This window comes from Falco biarmicus, chromosome 6 (assembly GCF_023638135.1).
Source record: "Falco biarmicus isolate bFalBia1 chromosome 6, bFalBia1.pri, whole genome shotgun sequence".
Classification (NCBI taxonomy): domain Eukaryota; kingdom Metazoa; phylum Chordata; class Aves; order Falconiformes; family Falconidae; genus Falco; species Falco biarmicus.
This window is the reverse complement of record NC_079293.1, coordinates 58,646,141-58,665,960: the sequence shown is the minus strand read 5'-3', so window position 1 is coordinate 58,665,960 and position 19,820 is coordinate 58,646,141. Positions and strand designations below refer to the sequence as shown.

Sequence of the window (19,820 nt, the reverse complement as noted above, 5' to 3'; positions counted from 1 at the left end):
CCATTCCCTAAAAAAAAAGACATCCTATATGAATTTGTGATGATTCATAGCAAATTTTCAAACCTGTAACTATACAGTATCAATAAATCATAAAGCAGGTAATTCTTCTCATAATTCTTTGTAGAGTGTTATAAATTCATGTTTACTTGAAGAATGGTTAGTCTATTCTAGATATGAGCTGTGTTTATATAATTTATTTTACCAAATAATAACTTCTACTGATTGCTACAACCTTGCAAAATAGTAAGTATTTAAATCTTCAGTCTTAACCTTCCAGTTATTCCCCTTTCCAGTGCAGATTTCCATAAAAATAATAAGCTGTGTTGTCATTGCTATGCCTCCTGATGGTATCTCCTGCTTGGTCAAACATGTGTTCATCAAGGTTCTTGTCTTGTTGATATGTGACTGCTACAGCATTGTGGTGGCTTCTGTCAGATAACGCAGCTGTCTTGAACTCCCACACATAGGACCAAAAAATACAGTTATAGACCTTTGAAGAACTCTTATTAAATGTATTTCTAATTAGATACATATAAAAGAGAGTACCAGAGGGATTTGTTCATTGTCATAGACCCTCAGAGCTGAATTCCGCAACAATTTGCTGAAGCACATAGGCAACAAGAGGCATTTATGACGGCATGCGATCTGGAGATAAAAGATGTGCTAGATCTGAAGCATCTTAAATAAGCAGTGGGAAGCAAAAGCATCCTTGTATTTCAAGACAATTATACTCAGTGTTTATTCACAGAATTCAGACAGCAATCACTTAATATAACAGTTCAAAAGGAATCAATTTAAAACATACTTTTAAGACATTTTTAAAATCTTGTAGTTCATCTGCAGATGCTTGTTAAAAGAGTGTATCTAAAAGTCAGATAAATTTGTCATTTTTTTGGTGATAGCCTAAACAGTGGAAAAGATTCACTTCTCTGTGTTAAGCATAAAGGTCTCTGCTGGGACAAGCAGCTCCCAAGTGCCTTGGAGTGCCTTCCAGTGTTTTGCTGGATGTGTGTGCAAGGGAGTCTTTTTAATCAGCTGTTGCTTACATGCAATGTAACAAGCTGTGCCATGAACAACAGATCTAATGAAACCTAGTTTCCAGTGGCTCTTTCCCACATATTTTTCCCCTTTGTGTTGATGGATAAAAGATGGTCTTGTAACTTAATAGAGTGTATCTTCCCATTTGTAGGCCTATTTTCCTGAAACTTTTGTGAAATATTATCTTTGAGTCTTCTAGTCTTTTGTCCAGTTCATTTAAAATTCTTTAGGATCACAGAAGTTATTTCAAGGGAACAGATTTGCTGCTTAAGTCTTATTTTGTTTAAAGGATATTGCTGCTTAAGTCTTATTTCTTTGGGAAAACAATCTAATGTATTATTTAGAATTTTCACTGTAAGAAATCCAATTACCTTTGTTTGTCAGATGGAATACTTGTATTAACTACATCAGAGTATACGTATATTCGTATATAACATTAAGTTATTAAAATAATGTGCTAAAAGCAGCAAGCTAAAATGCTGCAAAGTTAGAAAAAAGGCCAAATTAAATTTATTGAATCTTGAATAATGTTTACTGTTCTTGTTCTGGTAGTTGTAATGCTCCATGTTACATGCAAAGCTAGGTGTACCATGAGCAAACTCCAGGAAAATAAAATGCTGAATATACTTAATATCTCAGAGCTGGGTTAAAAAAAAAAAAAAAAAAAAAAAAAAAAAAAGGAAAAGAAAGAGAGTGTTATTACCATGTTAAGTTCCTGTTTTCCAAAGCTTTATGAGCAGCCTGTGCTTAAAGAGTAGATATGCATTAGAGAGGCCATGAAATCTCCATTCCTGGAGTTATTCAGACCTCAACTGGATAAATATCTGCACAACTTGATCTACGCTGGTCATGCTTTGAGCAGAGATTGGACCAAGTGACCTCAGAGCATCCCTTCTGACCCAAACAAATCTATGATCTGTGACCATATCTATGGGCCAGAAAGACCTGTCCTATAAAATATATGTAACCTACATGCTTTACCTAAAATTACTTCTGTGTAAAGCAGTTTGAACCTTTAAAACTGTGTTAGCTTCCATTAGTCCAAAACAATATTTATCATAATTCTTTAAAATCTGTACATGGCCTACCTAATAGCTAAGTTGGTTGGTAATTATTTGGCTATCTATAAAAATAAGAAATTGAAAGAGGCCTAAATCTTACTCATGTTGGATATAGTCTCAGTTTAGATCTCCCAAGAAAGGACAGAGTTGTATTGTTTTCACAGGATCTAGAAGACTGAATAGAAAAAGGCATGTTGAATGATAGACAATCTGATGCAAAACAGCACTTTTAAAAGAAATGCAAGAAGCATTCTACATAAGTTGTCAGTCAATTTAGAGAATGAGATTGTCGTTCATGACAAACAATGGTTTGTCCTATATTTTTGTAAGAGGCGGTTAGTGTTAAGTCAAAAATATTGTTTGCTTATTTGGAAGGTGATATAATGCAGATGTGTGCAGAAAACAGTGTTTCCTGATTTGGAAAGTAATTTAATAAAATTTAATCAGTACAGTTTGGAGGAAAGACAACAAAACAAGAGTAAGTTAAATACTTGAGAGAAACGGGTTGGTGATATGAAAGAAAGGAAATACCCCTCAGCTAAAACAGGTAGGGAATAGTGTTGTGTCTCTGTTGTGTTTCACACATGTGCAGTGCTGTAGGTGTGTGGAATGAAATTATCAAGCATGCAGAATTGAATTGTGAACAACTAGAGGATAGCTACAATAGCCATTAGAAAAACATTTGTAGATCCTAAGGTTTATTAGATGATGGAATAATTTGTCAAGGGAAGCTCTCAAGCACATTAGATAAGAGTAGCACAGCAGGTCAAACTTTATTATACAAGATGCTCCAGCGTTACAGCAGGGAAATGTAGTTTCCCATCCTAACACATAAGGTCTTATGAATACAAAAAAGAAACAAAGTAGTGGACAGGAGAGAAAACATGTACTGCATTACTCACATCAAATATGTGACTAAGTTTGGCAACCACCAATGAACTGTTATTGCTTAAGCATGAATACTTCTGCTATACACTGTAAAACAAAACAAAACCAAAAATGAACCCAAAGAAACTGGCAATTTAAAATATAGTCTACTCCTGAGAGTGTTGAATAATTATGAACCATGTTTTGGAGATGTCATGAGCAAATCCCTCCATATTTTGCAGAAATGCTGCAAAATAACCTATATATATATGTTTATTTTCTTAAGGTTGTATATATAGTTTTAGTTTCTTGAGACTAAATCCAAAATGTTGCAGAATCTAGTGCCTAAATCAATTAGATTTTGTTATTTAGTAAATTATGTTTCAATAACTATTTGAATAAACAGCTCTGCACTTCTCACACGTAATTCATGTTACATGCCTCTCTTGATATTGCATGTTCCCCATTTGAACAGAAATAAGAGATCCAGATTAGTCTTAAATTCAAATATCAGGCCTCTCAACTGTTTTCTCAGAAACAGATATTCTGCTATGACTGAGTACTCACTAGTTCACTCTAGATTGTGTCTGTGAAACGGAAGAATTTATTCTTAATTCTCTTTTATATGTAACATTTTTATTCATATGCTCCATATTTATAATCTGGTTTTGTTTTGGATTGAATTACTGGTCTAATGAACTAAATTTAACTTAGTTGATAGTGAAATCATTAACGCACTGTTTCTCTCTTCCTTTCTGCAGTATGCTGTCTGGCTGGTCCTTTGGGTTACATGGAACGTGTTTGTTATCTGCTTCTATTTGGAGGCTGGGGACCTTTCAAAGGTAATTTACCACTGGATACATTTAAGCCATCAGCACTTTGTTAACAGGCCCCAGTTGAAAGGCTTGTTGTGTTTCACTCATCCTCTTAGTGTTATTAGAATGAGGGTAATATGATCAAAATTTGGACTATTCTGGTTATGTTAGAAATTTTTAACCTAGACAGTAATGAGCATATAGCTTCTAATGCCCACAACAATAATGGCATATATGTTTTTGAAGAAAATGATGTCTTTTTCCCGCTCAGTAATTCCGCAATGCAAATTTCACCTCTGTGATTTCATGAATACAAAAGATTGCTATCTCAAGGGTAAAAAATATTTATTGTACCATTTAGCTTGCTGTTACTTAGCTGGATTCCTTTCAGGGATCCATGGCATACTAATTGTAAAACAAGGTGTCTTTCATTACATTAAAATGTAAACTTAGGTGCCAGAATAGATTGCCATTTGGCTACAGCAGGTTTTTTTAACTGTGCTTCTTGTAGGAATGTTATGATTGAACACTTATACACCATCAAAATGCATAGGAAAAATACATTTTCCTAAGAATTAGAATTTATGGGGTTTTATTGACACTGTAAGTGGTAACAATAAAGTTACAGTTGGTAATGGACTCAAACCAACATCGCGGAGCAAAACTCCTACTAAGGTGTTCCCAGAAGGCTGGCAATTTGCAGGATAAAAGATTAGCAGTGGTAACAAATTGTTAAAGTAATAAGCTTCAGCTGAGTCTAAATATTGCTGCCCATGCTGAGTTATGCTTACAGTGGTGCGAACTGACCATCAAGGAGAATCTCATGTGTGAAAGAGATCACATTCTCTTCTTGATGCAGATATTTAATTACTGTTCCTGATTAAAGGGAGTTTAGCGAACTGTAAATTACAGATGTAATGCTCAGATCCTTTGTGAGTTGCTGGTATGTTACCATGCAGCAAGTTAAACACAATTATAGTCAGAATAAATGAGGCAAGGATACTTCCTTACCTGTATTTTCTTTCATATTGCCCCCAAAGTAAAAAACCAAAAACCCTGGAGACAGGGATATTTCATCCCCATGTATACTATTTCTTCAAAAGGATAAGAATCTCATTTCCTGATAGTGTGAAGTAATTTTCTGCAGATAAAACATTGCACTTCCTGGATTTTAAAATTTCAGATAGGCCCAATGTCATTAAAAGCTTGGCAAACACATAGTAAATAAAAGAACTTGCATATATTATCTTTTATTTGGTTAAAATTCTTTTGTATTACTAAGTTAACTAATGTGTATAACAAACCCGGTACCTCTTGTACAATTATACTCAACCCAATCCCCCCTCTTTCCACCTGCTTGTTTCAGCCACCTGCATTCCCAAACTTGTAAATTTTGGGACGATTAATGTGTCTGGGGAGGTGAAACAGGGTGGGAAAGAAAGCAGAAAGGAGAAGCAGCTGTTTGAGCACTGTTTTACTAAGTGTAAAAACAGCTTAAGAACACTAGTAAGAGGTAGTTGGAATAAAGATAGACCAAAAGCAGTATCTAAACCTGGAACTGATTTTTTCTGAAGTCTAGGGCTGTGTCATCTAGAGTGTTTCCCAACCAGCCATATGGTTTCAGGCTTATATTTGGATGCAGTTAAAAATTTTATTCAGCCTTTAGAGGTATTATTTGTTCCACTGATATGATCTACGTTGACGTACCCAGTGGAGTATATTCTTTCCACTTCAGCTGGTTTTTCAGACCAACAGCACTGATAAAGAGGGAGAAAAGGAAAAGATAGATTTAAGAAATAGGTACAGATTGACTCATTGACAAAAGATTTCATTCACACATGGGACATCACTCTCCCTTTCAAGTACAAAGGGTATGTCAAAACTTCCCTAAATGACCAAATCTTCTGCAAGACCTAGGACCCAGAAATATGTGTCTAATGGAAAGATACCCAACTGTCTGGGTGGATAAAACTTATCTTCCTGTTCTACACCTTCAGAGGCTCCAACCATTTTATAGATGTAGGTATCTCACAAAATAGATCATTTTAAGTTTTATGCCTCTCAGTCACATTCATATGTCTTGCACTGAATCTTCTTTATTATTTATATTTTTATCTGGGAGTAACTGTAACTTCAAATCTGTTATGATACTCCTGTGTATTTTTTTGTGTTTGGATTGGCACATAGAACGTTGAGAAAAGCTCTGGGTCTAAACTGGTTCTAAATAGAGAATAAAAAATAACCTTTGGGTAAGTACCAGAGAGATGCCTCTGAGGTTGTAAACCATGAGAGAGGATCCTGCACAGCATGGCTTTAGGAATTGATAAGTTAAAATTACAGCCTAATAATAGTTCAGCTGGGTATAGTTTATTTTTATATATATAATTTCTAGCTTTCTACCAAATAAAAGAAAGAAAGTTTTTTTTTAAAGTTTTGAGAACAGCTTTTATTCTACCTGTACATGCATCAATTTTTCCATTTTCACCTGCTAATACAATGGAGAGGATGTATTTCAGTTGTTAATATACCTTATTACAAAAGGCTTCCTAGCTTCATCCTTTTTTATTTTAGTTGTGGGGGTGGAGGTCATGACATTTTTATAACTTCTCCTTATTACACTGAAACAGGCCTGCAAAGACTCAGAAATTCTTAGAATGATGAGGTAATCATCTCTGAAGAGACTGAGGAGGCTCAAGGATTATTAGTGAATGGCCATGCAAATCTGTTTGCATTATACACCATTAAAATCATATATATCTTGTGGAAATGGCATCATACTAAGTATTTTCTGTCCTTGAGGCATGGTTGTCTTTGCTGAAACTTTTTCACAGCAAGCTGGAATATTTATGTCTTTGTGACAAGGAGGAAGTGCAATCACTTGTTCTTAACCTTGATTGTTGCTTGGATTTGTGAATGAATGTCTAGAAGACCCACTTCTCAGATTTACTTTTCAGTATTACTCCTCAATAATATTTAATTAATCTGTGTTTTTTGCATGCTGGTGAGTGCCATAATCAGTAAAAGTAGGCCTTTCAGGAGTAGTTTTATTTTGGCCTGCAGCTAAGCAAATGGAACATACAAAAAGCATGACCTCTTGTCTTGAATGAGGTACATCTGAAGTACACTAGTGAAACAAAAAGGAAAACATAATAGCATCTCTGAGAAAATTTAATATTTCAATTCGTTGTTTAAATATATCAAGTAAATACACAAGGAACTAGATTCAACTATCTTGGAACTAAAAAAAAAAAAAAAAAAATTAAAAAAAATGCCCCAAACCCCAAACAAAGTTAACAGTCTGTTTAGCATTTTTTACTATTTTCTTCAGCCAAAATTTCCATTTACTTCTATGGAATTCAGCTGCACCCTCTGAATAAAAAGCCTTAGTAAAAATAGTGCTGAAAATGTCCATGTAATGGAGACGGCACTTTTGCTTCAGGGCATTTAAAAGCTTCCCCTAATGATGTCTGAGGGTCCTACAAGCAGAATAGAAGCAGAATAAGAACTACCAAACTCCCAATTTTAGTTTAAAATTAATAGATATTTTTTCATTGAAAAAAATACATGGCTGAGTTTGTGCTGGTGCCTTGACAAGTATGGGAGTGTAGAGAAACTGCTGTCAGCTACTGGAAATCAAGACAGAGGCTGGACCTGGGGGACTGGACAAGGGGGACCAGCTGGGGTTCAGGAACCGAAGCAGCCCTTGCTGCACATGGTTCCAGCTTTGTGCCGGTACTTTTCATTCTCCTTGTATGCAGCCCCATATCTTGTGTGACCAGATAGAGGAGTTCTCTCACTGCTGCCTGGCTGAGCTCCAGTATAGCTTTGCTGTAGTCCCTACAGTACTATGTTAATGTGACCAAGAACATACTTTTTAAAAACTTGCTTTAACTGTCAAAATTGACTTCATTTCTATTTGTGTGGCATTCTTGACATCTTCGTTATCTATACCTAATAACATACAAAGGTTACATTTAATATATTAAATCATAAGGTTGTACTTATGTATCTTTTGACACAAAAATTAGGTGTTTGAAAGTCAGATGCTCCAGTATCAAGAAGTGCCAGAATTAAGATTGCTTGTATAAGCATAATTTAAATCTCTCTGTAAAATAATTTTTATATAGCTTTTAATTATGCAGTTGCAACTGTATTTTTTTCTTTTTCATGATACTTTCCTTGATCTCTGTACAGCATTGCCTATCTTAGAGATGAACCAGGTTTGGGAATTGAGTGAGGCTGCCATACTGGGTCTTACTCCTTGTATTGCAGCAGTCAGAAAAAACTTATTAAAGAGGCAAGGAAAAAAATAATAATTGTGCTTTTCTTACTGTGTGTGGCCATTACATATTTTGTTTTCTCCTTATTGGCCATTACGTAATTAATTTCCATACTTCATACAAATAAATCCTGTACTTCAACTCTGCTCTGAAGACAGGTAGAACTATGAAAGCTTATGTACAGAACTGTGGCACCTAAGAACCCTAAGCACAGTGGCAATAGCTCACCATGTGTAAAGTGCAGTTCCTCATTATTTTAGCACTCATTCTACAGATCTGAGTTAGAAGCTACTGTTCTTTAAAAGAATTGTTGCTACTTGCATTCAAACGAGGTTACTTCCTTTCCTATATTGTCCTGAGCTGCAACAGGAGGAACAGGAAAGAATAGGAAAGATTAAAAAAAATACACATTTAAAATTGAAATTATTCAATATGATAAAAAGAACTGAATATATTGTACCTATTAAAATGTAAACTAAAGGAAAATATGGATTCAGATTGTTTTCTGCCAGAAGTTTTAAGGAAAATCAAATGTTTCTGAACACATTTTCTCCTACTCACCCCAAATATCTGCAAATATAAGATAACTTGGACCCACAAAATCACAGACTAATTTGTGTTGGAAGAGACCTCTCAAGGTCTCTTAATCCAGTCCTCTGCTCAGAGCAGCACCAGCTTCAAAGTTAGATCAGGTTGCTCGGTTTTAGCCAGTCGAGTTTTAAAAGTCTTTAAGGATGGAAATTTCACAACCTCTCTAGTTCTTAACCATTCTCATTGTGAAAAATTTTCTCCTGATATGCAGTTGAAATTTCTAGTGCTAAAACCTGTGACATTGCCTCTTAATCTTTCACTACGTACCTCTGAGAAGAGTCATGCTACATCTTTTCTAACACCCCCTATATGCTTTTAACTGATGTTGAGTGCTTCAGCTTTCTTTTTGTCATTTCTGTAGTTGAATTTGTATTTCCAACCACACATCTTGTTGCTCCTCACAATAAAAAAGCCAATTATCATGTAATTAAATAATCAGTTCACTTTTCACAATTTTACATGCTTTACTGTGGAAGAAAAATGCATAATCCTCACATATATGTAAAGCTATATAGTATCTTAAGGAAAATGTAGAAAGATGAAAGTTATCCTTGTTATCTGTAAGAAGTAGTAATACAATTCAAAAAGAATTATTATTCTTTAGTTCAAAGACATTATGATTTATATCAACATTTAATTTGCCTGATATTGTCTTTAAGGAAATGCTGAAAACCTTGCATAAAAAACTTGCAGTCAAATGAAATGATGAAAATATGTAATTCTTCCCCTTTCCTGCTGAGGTAAGTATGAATGAGAAGGTTTAACCAAAACTTGGTGAAGTCTCCCCAGTAACTAATAGGGAACTGATAGACAGCTCTGGGAGTGCAGTGGAACTACTGGGGAAATGAAAAGAAGGTTTAGGGAGAGAGTTTGCTGCTGGTTTATTATCCGCAAGTATTACCCACTGTGTAGCTGAACTGGAAGTTTGACTGTTTTCCACATCAGGAAAGCAGAGTAAATAAAGACAAATGTAAGAAATTATGTTAGCAGGATTACCCAACTGTCAGTGTGTGCTGTAATTAAAATCAGTGTCTTCAGACTCATAGTTTTGGTTCATAGTTAAGGCCAGAAGGGACTTCAGGATATGGCTAATCCATTCTCCTGCCTCCAGCTGGGCTCAGCAACCAGCCTGGACTATGGGAGAGCATCTGATGCAGAAGATCTTAAGGAGGAAATGAGCAGTTTAGAAATACACCCACAGGTCACATTAATGTATTAACAATTTTTCACCACTGGTAAGTCCACCTTTCCCTTGTTGACCTGAGGTGTTGGTCCAGGATTAGCCAGATATGGCTGACTTCTAGTGGCTGTAGTGCAGTCCATCCTCTCTCTTTTCCTTCTCCATTGGATGACACTAATGCAGCAATGGTCATAGCACCTCCTGCCAACAGACACATTAATGTCAGCCCTGCATATGGAGGTTTCCTTCTACCATTCTCATCTATCCCCACCATCTTATCCAGCAAAGTTATAAGGATCAACTAGAAACAGCCACCTCGTAGTATTTTTCCACTTGAATATCCCATCATTGGCAAGCAATGCATCCACCTATATATCTGACTTTCACATACCACTGCTTGGATTGATACCTACTTGCTCTGAAGTGCAGTTTTTATCCATATGCAAATTAACTACAATAATGCAAATTACCTCCGGATATTATTTGCATAGCTTGTCACTCATGATGCTTAAAAAACATGCTGGCTATGAGTGCTGAAGACTTTATGCAGCTAATATACTCTAATTTTAAAGGGACAGTTTGATACTTAGATGAAGCTGCTGAAAGAAAGAAACAGAAGAAACGGTTCATTCCATTCATCTCCAGTATAACTCAGTTGTAACATAACAAAGAACTTGGCAACAAGACTGAACTTACACCAGTTACACAATCATTCTACATTACTTAGTGTCCATTAGGTAATTGTTACACTGCTTTAATTCCACATCTACTAATTATTTTTGTGAGGCAGTGGTTGTTAACAGTTAAATGTCAATGTTGCACATACTCTAATAAAACAACCTGCAGGATGTTTAATTTTGAACATATTACCTTCCTTGGATGTTGTTTTAACAGATGTCCTGTTAAGATAACAGAGAAATTAAATTAGTTTTCAACTCAAAGCATCTGGTTAACTTTGTAGGTAAATGCCTTTGAGCGGTAAATCTGACCAGGGTTTTCAGATAAATAGCTATCAGAATGTTTTAAGTAAATGACTTTATTTCTTCCCTTCTATTACTCAGGGCAGATTTGACATGCTTGATCATATATCTAACAGATGAAAATTGAAAATAGTGCTGGCAACCAGCAGTGTTAGGTTATTCTGAGAGTAGTTTCATGGGTAGATACTATTAAGCATGCTTATGGTTTCAGATAATTTAGTTTTGCAGCAATTTTTAAAACTCAAGATCTTTACCAGCTAGAAGATAACTGATTATAAAATTTAAACTGTTTATTACTGTAGACATAGCATATGATGGAAAACATTTATATAAAAGTGGAAATTTTCAACTCCTTAATGGTGAAACAAACTGTGATAGGAAATCAAAATATAGGAAAATGTGGAATATGGTGGTATAGATTTTGCTTATTTAACAAAGTTTATCTTTTAAATTCTGAAATATATTTCATGTTGAGTTCATGCATAAACATACATCTGCTTATTGATTTACATCATAGAATGGTTTGGGTTGGAAGGGACCTTAAAGATCATCTAGTTCCAACCCCCCTGCCATGGACAGGGACACCTTCCACAGACCAGGTTGCTCACAGCCCCATCCAGCCTGGCCTGGAACACTTCCAGGGATGGGGCATCCACAGCTTCTCTGAGCAACTTGTGCCAGTGTCTCACCACCCTCCCAGTAAATAATTTATTCTTAATATCTAATCTAAATCTACCCTCTTTCAGTTTAAAGCCATTGCCCCTTGCCCTATCACTATGGGCCTTTGTAAGAAGTCCCTCTCCGGCTTTCTTGTAGGCCCCCTTTAGGTGCTGGAAGGCTGCTATAAGGTCTCCCCAGAGCCTTCTCTCCTTCCGGTCTCCAGGCTGAACAACCTCAACTCTTACAATCTGTCTTCATAGGGGAGGTGCTCCAGCCCTCTGATCATCTTCATGGTCCTCCTCTGGACTCGTTGCAGCAGGCCCATGTCTATGTTGGGGGCCCCAGAGCTGGATGCAATACTCCAGGTGGGAGTATACTCATGAGAGCAGAGTAGGAGAGTCATGTCCCTCCACCTGCTGGTCATGCTTCTTTTGATACACATTTTTCCCATAATCTAATTGTCATGCACTGAATACAGGACCACATGAAAATGAGTAAGTGTAGTGACTGATCAGGTGCTAGTTTACATATGTGTGTAAATATTGTATAAGTAGCATGTATATGTGTATATATGTATTAAGTACCTTAGTTATATTGTTAAGATCAGTAAGCACATATTTTAACATATGCCTTACAACTGCATATGTTACAGTTACATGGAAGGTTTAGTGTATATCTAAAGGCAGTGCCATGGATATTTCTGTGTCTATCAAATGCTACAGACAAGACATTGCATAAAAACCAAATATATTTTTATAATAATACTTTTTAATATTTATTAATTATATTGCAGTACCATCTAGTGGCCCCAATTTGATATCAGGGTGCCATATACTAAACACACATGATATAAATAAAGCCTGTCTTAAATGGTGCATAGGCTTAGTATATGATGAAGCAGAATAAGAAGGGGAAATCAATAAATAGGAAACGGCATGGAGAATAAAAACTAGTGTTATGTCTTTGAAATTCTTCATGAAGCCTGGATTTTCTCAACTTTCTTATCAGATTTTCCCCATGTTTCTCATCCCTATGAGGGTGGATAAGCAAGTGACACAAACCCCTACTTTTGATTGGGCAACATTTCCTGGTCCTGCTCTGTAAGGAAATCACTTCTGAATGCTATAGTGCACTATTACATTTCACCAATTGTTTAAGGCACTGGTGTAAAAAATGTTGCTTTTTCTTAAAATGAAAAATTCAGAAGACAAAAGTTATTTCCAATGAAGCAGATGCTCAGAATACCACAGCTGCAGACAGTACCTTTCCTATGGGTGTGTAAATGAGGCTCTGGATCAGCTATGGACAAGGGCTGAAGGGTTATTTACCATAGTTGAAAGCTGGGGAGTCTATCAAAGCACCTGTTCATCTTTTGTGAATGTAGGAAAACATATGAAAATGTGTTCTCTTTTTTAAGGCTGAGTTACATTTCAGTGTCTCATGGTATCAGTTTTTTGTTTTAGTATTTATTCTTTCTGAGTACATATGCAATACTTTAAGATAGTCCTTAACAGTTTGTTCTTCTAAGTATATGTGTGATGGCTAGTATATACTTTCTCCACATTTGCTTTTCCTCTAAAAATAAATAAATAATTGACCTTCTATTTATAATCTATCAGATAAGCTCCATCTTGTGAACCAGGGGGTCTAACAGAAATTTCAAGGCAGCACTAGGCCCATACAGTTTCCAAGGAGGTTTATATTACTTGGAATTTCTGAAGGAAATCATTCTGATCCTTATGTAACTGAAAATTATGCCAGTGTTAATCCAGTAGGAAATAAAAATTCTGTATTGCCTTCAGCATCTTTTCACACGTGAATAAGCATTTAGTGAACCTAGGAAAGCAACATGAGCTGTGAAGCACTCTCCTTTTTTGAGCCTGTTTAATATTGTGCCCATCCCATAGAACAGTGTGAGTGCAGCCAACAAGCGGTGCACTGTCATTATTGCTATACTCCTTTCTCACCACTGCAGTGGTAGTAGGGAGCTGACAGGCCATCAGGCCATGCTCTGAAAATGGTCGCATTGGATAATCCTCTCTTCTAGTGGTTCATCATCTTATAATGTGCTGTATTTGCATTTGCCCTTCTGCTGGAGGGTCCCACTTCCACAGCCCTGCCAAGGCACTGAAGCACTTAAACGTTCGTGATCTATTTCTGGGCTAAAATACACAGGTGTATCTTAAGCTGCTCCAAGCAGCCACATAAAATAAATTCTTACACACACACACAACTTTGCACTGAAGCAGGTGAGTAGCTCCTGGAGAAGACATGAATAAAAGGTAAGGAGACAGTAGTATGTTTAAACTGTCACATATATTTCAGAGCGAATGTCTACTGTAGTCACAGAGCCCTGCTATACTTTCTGCGCCCTAAGAGAATTTGAGCTCACTAGATAAATTTCCTTAAACATTTAAACAGATATTTCCAGAAACATAATACAATGTAGTTTTATGAGATACAACAGAAATTAGTATTTCCTCCTGTAAAATTGCTACCTCAAAAATGTATAATTACTTTTAAATATTAGTAATTTTTTATTTTCATTTTCTTCCTTTCTTGTTCTAATGAAAGGAATATTTCCAAAACTGCTACTGAGAGGCAGCAATCTGTGATATATGGATAAGTGAATTAACTAATGTAAACTTTGATAACTCTGTAGAATTTGATGATGAATTTTTCTTAATTGTCCTTAATAAACCAGAAAAATTATTCTCTGGCAAAACCTCTTTGACTTCAGTGCTGTCACACTGCAGCTGACAGCACACTTTCAACTTGTTTTGTTTTTTTGATTCCATACGCTCATAATGAAGGACTAGCTATGAAAAAAAATCAATGACCTTTTCTAATAACCCATTAAACTCGATGATCACCTTTGTGAATTTATCCCCAGAGTATACGTTAACTCTAGCATCAATGTTTTCAAAAACTTGCTGGTGCTATTTCAGTGATACTAATTTTAAGGGCATCGTATCTACTCAGGAGTAGACTGCTGTACTGTGGCATTATATCCCACTTACCAGACTACCACAAACACCTGTTTGTGTAGAAATTGGATTCTGTGTTTTAAGGGTAGGATTTGATTGTTTAAATAACCTTATGAATTGAATAACAGTGTGGTTTAATGTGGGTTTCATTCTAAAAGCCTGTTTTTCAGCAGGTCACAGTGCAACTCAGGCTATTTTTCTTCCACCCTACAATAGTTGGCTAATTCAACAATAAGGAGGTGATCAGTAATGTGCTGTGTCTGAGTATCTCACCGATGTCTCTAAACTGCCAATAAAGCCTTCCATAGAAAAACTGCTGTTTGCAATGTAGATGGAAACCAAGATCAGAGTACTCAAAACTATGCGGAATAAACCAAAACAGAACAGTTCCTCCTCTACAGATAACAGACAAACCTTACTGCTTAGACTGAAAAAAAAATGAAAAAAGGTGTTGGATTTGTCAGGTTTTTGACCATATCTTAAAAGTGAAGGGCTCTTCCTACATATATAAGGGTCGCATCTATGACTTCCAATCAAAGATGCACAAAGCGATCTCTGTCTTGCTCTTTCTTTCTTTTCTTGGCAATTTTATATTTGTCACTCCTCTCTTTTCCTCATTCAGACTATTAAAACTGAACAGTTTTTAATCTTGACTTGCTCACCACTGGCACATTCCTTTGACACAGCACATTCAAATGCATTCTAGCTGGTTTGTGCTAAACTGTCAAGTTTTATTTTGCTTTGGAAGTATGGGGAAACACTGTGTTAGAGTGCATTTTCATTTAGGGTTGTTTGGGGTTTTTTTATCTACCACTTACAGAATACACTAAATGTCGTTCTGTACTTCACTGCCCATTGTAACCACATGCAAGTAATTGACTCTGTTCCCACAGATGTTCTTAAAACCTAAGTACAAGACATCTGTCCTGCAGCAGCAATGATGGGGAATGATTTGCACTGGGTGGAGAAGTTAAGCAGTTGGAAAATATTTGTTTATCTTAAAGTTTGACTCAAGGAAATTTTTTTTAAACTTGTTTCTTCTCCTTAGAATATTTGGTATCATGTTCATGTAGGTGTTTGTTCTTTCTTATGTTGCATCTGACATCATAATATAAATTTTAATAAAACATTGTTAAATGTATTGCAGATACAATCTAGAAAATATACAGTATGAAACCTATTTGCATAACTATTTGCATAAGAATAATGTCAAAATTGATACCATGGGTTTTGCAAAGGTAATCTCTGAACTTCCGCATCTACCCGACTGCAGTTTATATGACGTGTTCAAATGGCCCTGTAAGAAATACTGCCATAGGTAATATTGAATGATATTCCACCATTGGATAAGCTTCTCCTTAAGCCTAGGGAACTAACCACACCACTAACTACTGGGACACAAACATACACATACATAGATACATGCATTTGATCAATTTTTCCATTTCATTTCACAGCACATATATGCTGTTCTCTGTCTGATTCTTTTTATTTAGTACTATTTTTTTTTTTAATTTCCTTATCCTTACAGGCATGAATTCTACAAAAAAAACGAACAACCCACACACCCCACACCCCCCCCCCAAAAAAAAGCAACGCAAATGCTGTTCTTATTTCTTGTTTATTTTATTTTTGTTTATTTGCTTCATTGAATGTTTTCTTGTGTTATGAGTACCTTGGTTTACATTGTGCAAAAATATCCTATCTTCTTTTAGTTGTTCTGAATAGTTCCTACTCTACTTGCCAAATACTATCAGCACCTTTGTGAATAGTTTCAAGTATTTCAATCACATAACTAGTTTCAGCTTAGCACGAGGATATAAAATATAGCATAATTTGTGTAGAATCAGAAAGCTTTTGAGCTTCTAGCCATGCATTTTTCATAGTTGACAAACAATGATGGAGTTCAAAGCACAAGATGCTTCCTAAAATTACAACTTCTGACCATTGTGTTTGCCTTCCTGAATTTTGTGGTTTTAATTTTTAATAGATAAAAAGGTTAGGAGCTCAGACAGCTGTTTGGAAGAAGAGGTTACAGGAGTGTTTAGTAACAACAGACTATGATACTATGCAATTAGTTTTTTTCTCTTCATTAGCATATACAACCTGCAACAGGAATGAGAATATAATGATAATTGCCAGACTCTTGGGTTTTCGCACTTGGAAATAGTGTAATGTATGGATCTAAAGTAATTGGGATTCTTTCAAGAAACATCTCTGCATAGTGAAAGCAGGAGCTTGTAACAGACTACAGGGACTTAATTTTGATGTTACATTTCTAGCAAAATATCTCCAGGAGATAATGGTACTTACCCTGATTCAGGTTTCAAAGTGAAAATGAGTGTAGCAGTCTTTAACTTATCATTAAAGGATGTTTGTCTGAGTCACAGTATGTAGCATTAATGATAGATTCTGCAGAGGGGAGTTGCCTGTACATGAAAAGTCACTGAAGGCTAAAGGTTATTGAGAAATCTTAACATGGGAAATTTGTTTGATCCCTGTGCCCATTCTGTTTAGCTTTAGGCAATGTTTTCAGCTGTTTTTCACAAGCACAAAAATGTGTCCATTAAAAAGAATATATAAAAATTAATACATTTTTTACACTGATGTCATTGTGTGCTGTGTAAGAAAGTACTGCTTTGTTTCCTATCATAAAGAAGCATGCTTTCAAAGTTGGTAAGTATCAAGTACCATCTTTGCCATGCCTGATACAAAGGTAGTGCAAAATATTACAAGCATAAGTGGCAAATTGCATATGATTAGAGTGTTATTTCACATATAAGTTAGGTCTTTGATAACCCAAACTAAAAATTATTTTCAAATAATATTCAGATTTTCTGCTATTTATTTAAGATGGTGGGTTGTAGGCATGAAAACATGGACTCAAGGAAACCAGCAAGCCACTGTGAGTCCAGAGGCTGATGATGTCTCCTCCGATCCTTCTCAGCAGAACATGCTGCCATCCTCCCCTGCCCATGTGACATGCTGCTTCCCATGTGTAGTTCTTCAGTCTTTCTCACTCCTCCTTTTTACACTTCCCTGTTTTCCTAGATACCTGACTGATACAGGTGGTGATTGGCTGAAACACTCTTTGGAGATCTCTGCTTCTCTGCATAGATTGTCAGCATAGCTCAGAGTAGACACCTGACTTCTAGATAGTGAAAGTTAAATGAGCTGAATCCAACCCTAAGTGTTCATCACCCATTGAATTCATGGTAGTTAAGCACAACGGGATGCTTTCCTTTAACATCAGTCTCCTAATATGTTTAAAAATCTGGTGCCATGGAGCCTAAATTACATTCAAATTGGAATTTGAGTGTTTAGTTTGTTAGTAATTCTACAGAGTTTGAGTTCTAGGAAGAAATTTGTTATGTGTTTTTGAAAATCCTGCATTTATTGATTTGCCTTCAATAAAAGGAGAAAGAATGGCAATGGTACAGTTTTCATTTATAAACATACTGGAAAACTGCTTCATGTTTTCAGTTGGAGTTGCATAGTTTATTTGAGTCTCCTTCTTCATTGATTATCATTTTGTTTCAGAGTAAGCCAGTGATGCTGCACATGAAATAAATTGAAAACCTCCCTGTCATGTCCATGAAACCATGGGAGTCAGTTTTAAAAATCTTATGCAAAAAGTCATACCAACATGCAAATGAATAATAAGCTTTTGGCGTTTCAGTTCAGAGCATGGAATAGTTGAATTTCAAAATCTGAGATCCTTAAAAAAGCATATGAAGTAAGTGCACACTTCAAAGCAAAGAGCAATGTCAAGAATTTGTGGCTCTATATTGATTGGTACTATAGAAGACACTCATAACAAGAAAAATGGAAAGACTGTATGAAAAATTCAAACCAAGAGATCTGATCTGAAAAACTCCAATACTGAGCAAGGGATATATATTCAGCCTACTTAAAAATTTAAAGGTATATTTTTATTAATGTCTGTTTCATTTCTGTAGTATTTTCTTTGTGATGGGCTTCATGGTACATGTCAGATAAGGTAAAAAGGGGGAAAAGGCAAACTTGAATATGTAAGTCCTGGAGCAAATAAATATTTTATTTTACATTTTTAGAATTAAATATTAAGCTGTAGAAATATGGAACTCCTGTATTTTATACATAGAAAGTCATGTAGCACATGTTAACTATACAGTCTGTTGGGATGATGATTTACTCTAACATTAGAATGAAAAAGAAGAAAAAAATATAAGCAAATTACGTATTCATATGTTGCTGATGTATTTTACAAGATACGACCATGAGTCCAGAATGTCCTGTCCCTTTTAGACCTCTACTTAGGTGGTGCTAAATTACCTGTAGTAAAATTATGGAAACATGAAGATGGAGGAGATCTCTGTATAGTATTTCTTGCACATAGAAATTAATAATAATATTTCATCTGTCTTTAGCACTTGGTTAGCTAAGTGAATCTTTATAAACTAATAAAATGAATTGAGTATCACTATCAAATAGCCTGGGTTTGCATGCAGGGAGTTTCTCCTCTTATCCAACCAAAATGATTTTACTAAATATCTTTGAATTTCCTGAACAGGCAGGACAAATGTTCTTTTTATTATACTATCTGCATGTTGAAAGACATTTATTAAGCTGATTGTTCATTTTTTCCCTCTTCTCTAGGCAAAGTAGATACGTTTCTTTCATGTTTCCTTATTGCTTATATTTTCTAGGTCTCTTATTCTTACTGTTCTCCTCTAGATTCTTCCTATACTCTCGGTAGCTTTTTTAGCATGAAGTATTAAAAGAAAAAAAGAAAAAAAATTCCAGCTGAGACCTCACCAGCACCAAGTAAAGCAGACCTGTAGGACCCCTAGTATTTTATCTATAAAGCTGCCATTAAGCTTTACTGAATCAGATCTGGGTTTTGCAGAGTGCTACAGTGTTGATTCTTATTTCTGAGTCACTATTACAGACTCCTGCAGTTCTCCTTGCCATATTTTGCTACCTTGGTAAATGTTACTTACTTTCAATCTGCCTGATTTCTCCTGCCTACAGGAGAAAATAAATTTTCTTTATTTAATTCACCTTGTTTTTCCTGGGTCACCTCTTCAATCTGCTGAGATCATTTGGATTGCAGTCCTGCCCTCTGCAGTGTTTGGCATTCTTCTGCATGATATAGACAGTATTCAGTTCTATCACCCAGATCATTCATTAAAATATTGAGTTGACTTTGGAGTGAACACCTACCTTCCACTTCAAACTCTTTCTCATCTTAAGAGCCAAACACTGATAAATACTTTTTGTGAACAGGTTTTAAACCAGCTGTGCAGGTGGTGCATGGTGACTTACATCCGTTATGCAGTTTCTTAGTTTGCATGTGACATCGCACAGCCCAGTGTCAGA

General features: G+C 35.7%; 1 protein-coding gene across 1 annotated transcript in view; it reads left to right on the top strand.

The window, feature by feature from the left end:
- The window catches only part of NKAIN2 (sodium/potassium transporting ATPase interacting 2), a 572,965-nt gene that overhangs the window by 301,130 nt on the left and 252,015 nt on the right, over positions 1-19,820 (top strand). The window contains exon 3 of the mRNA XM_056344570.1: positions 3,728-3,808. Coding sequence (XP_056200545.1) covers positions 3,728-3,808 — 81 coding nt within the window. The remainder of the gene's footprint in view (positions 1-3,727; positions 3,809-19,820) is intronic.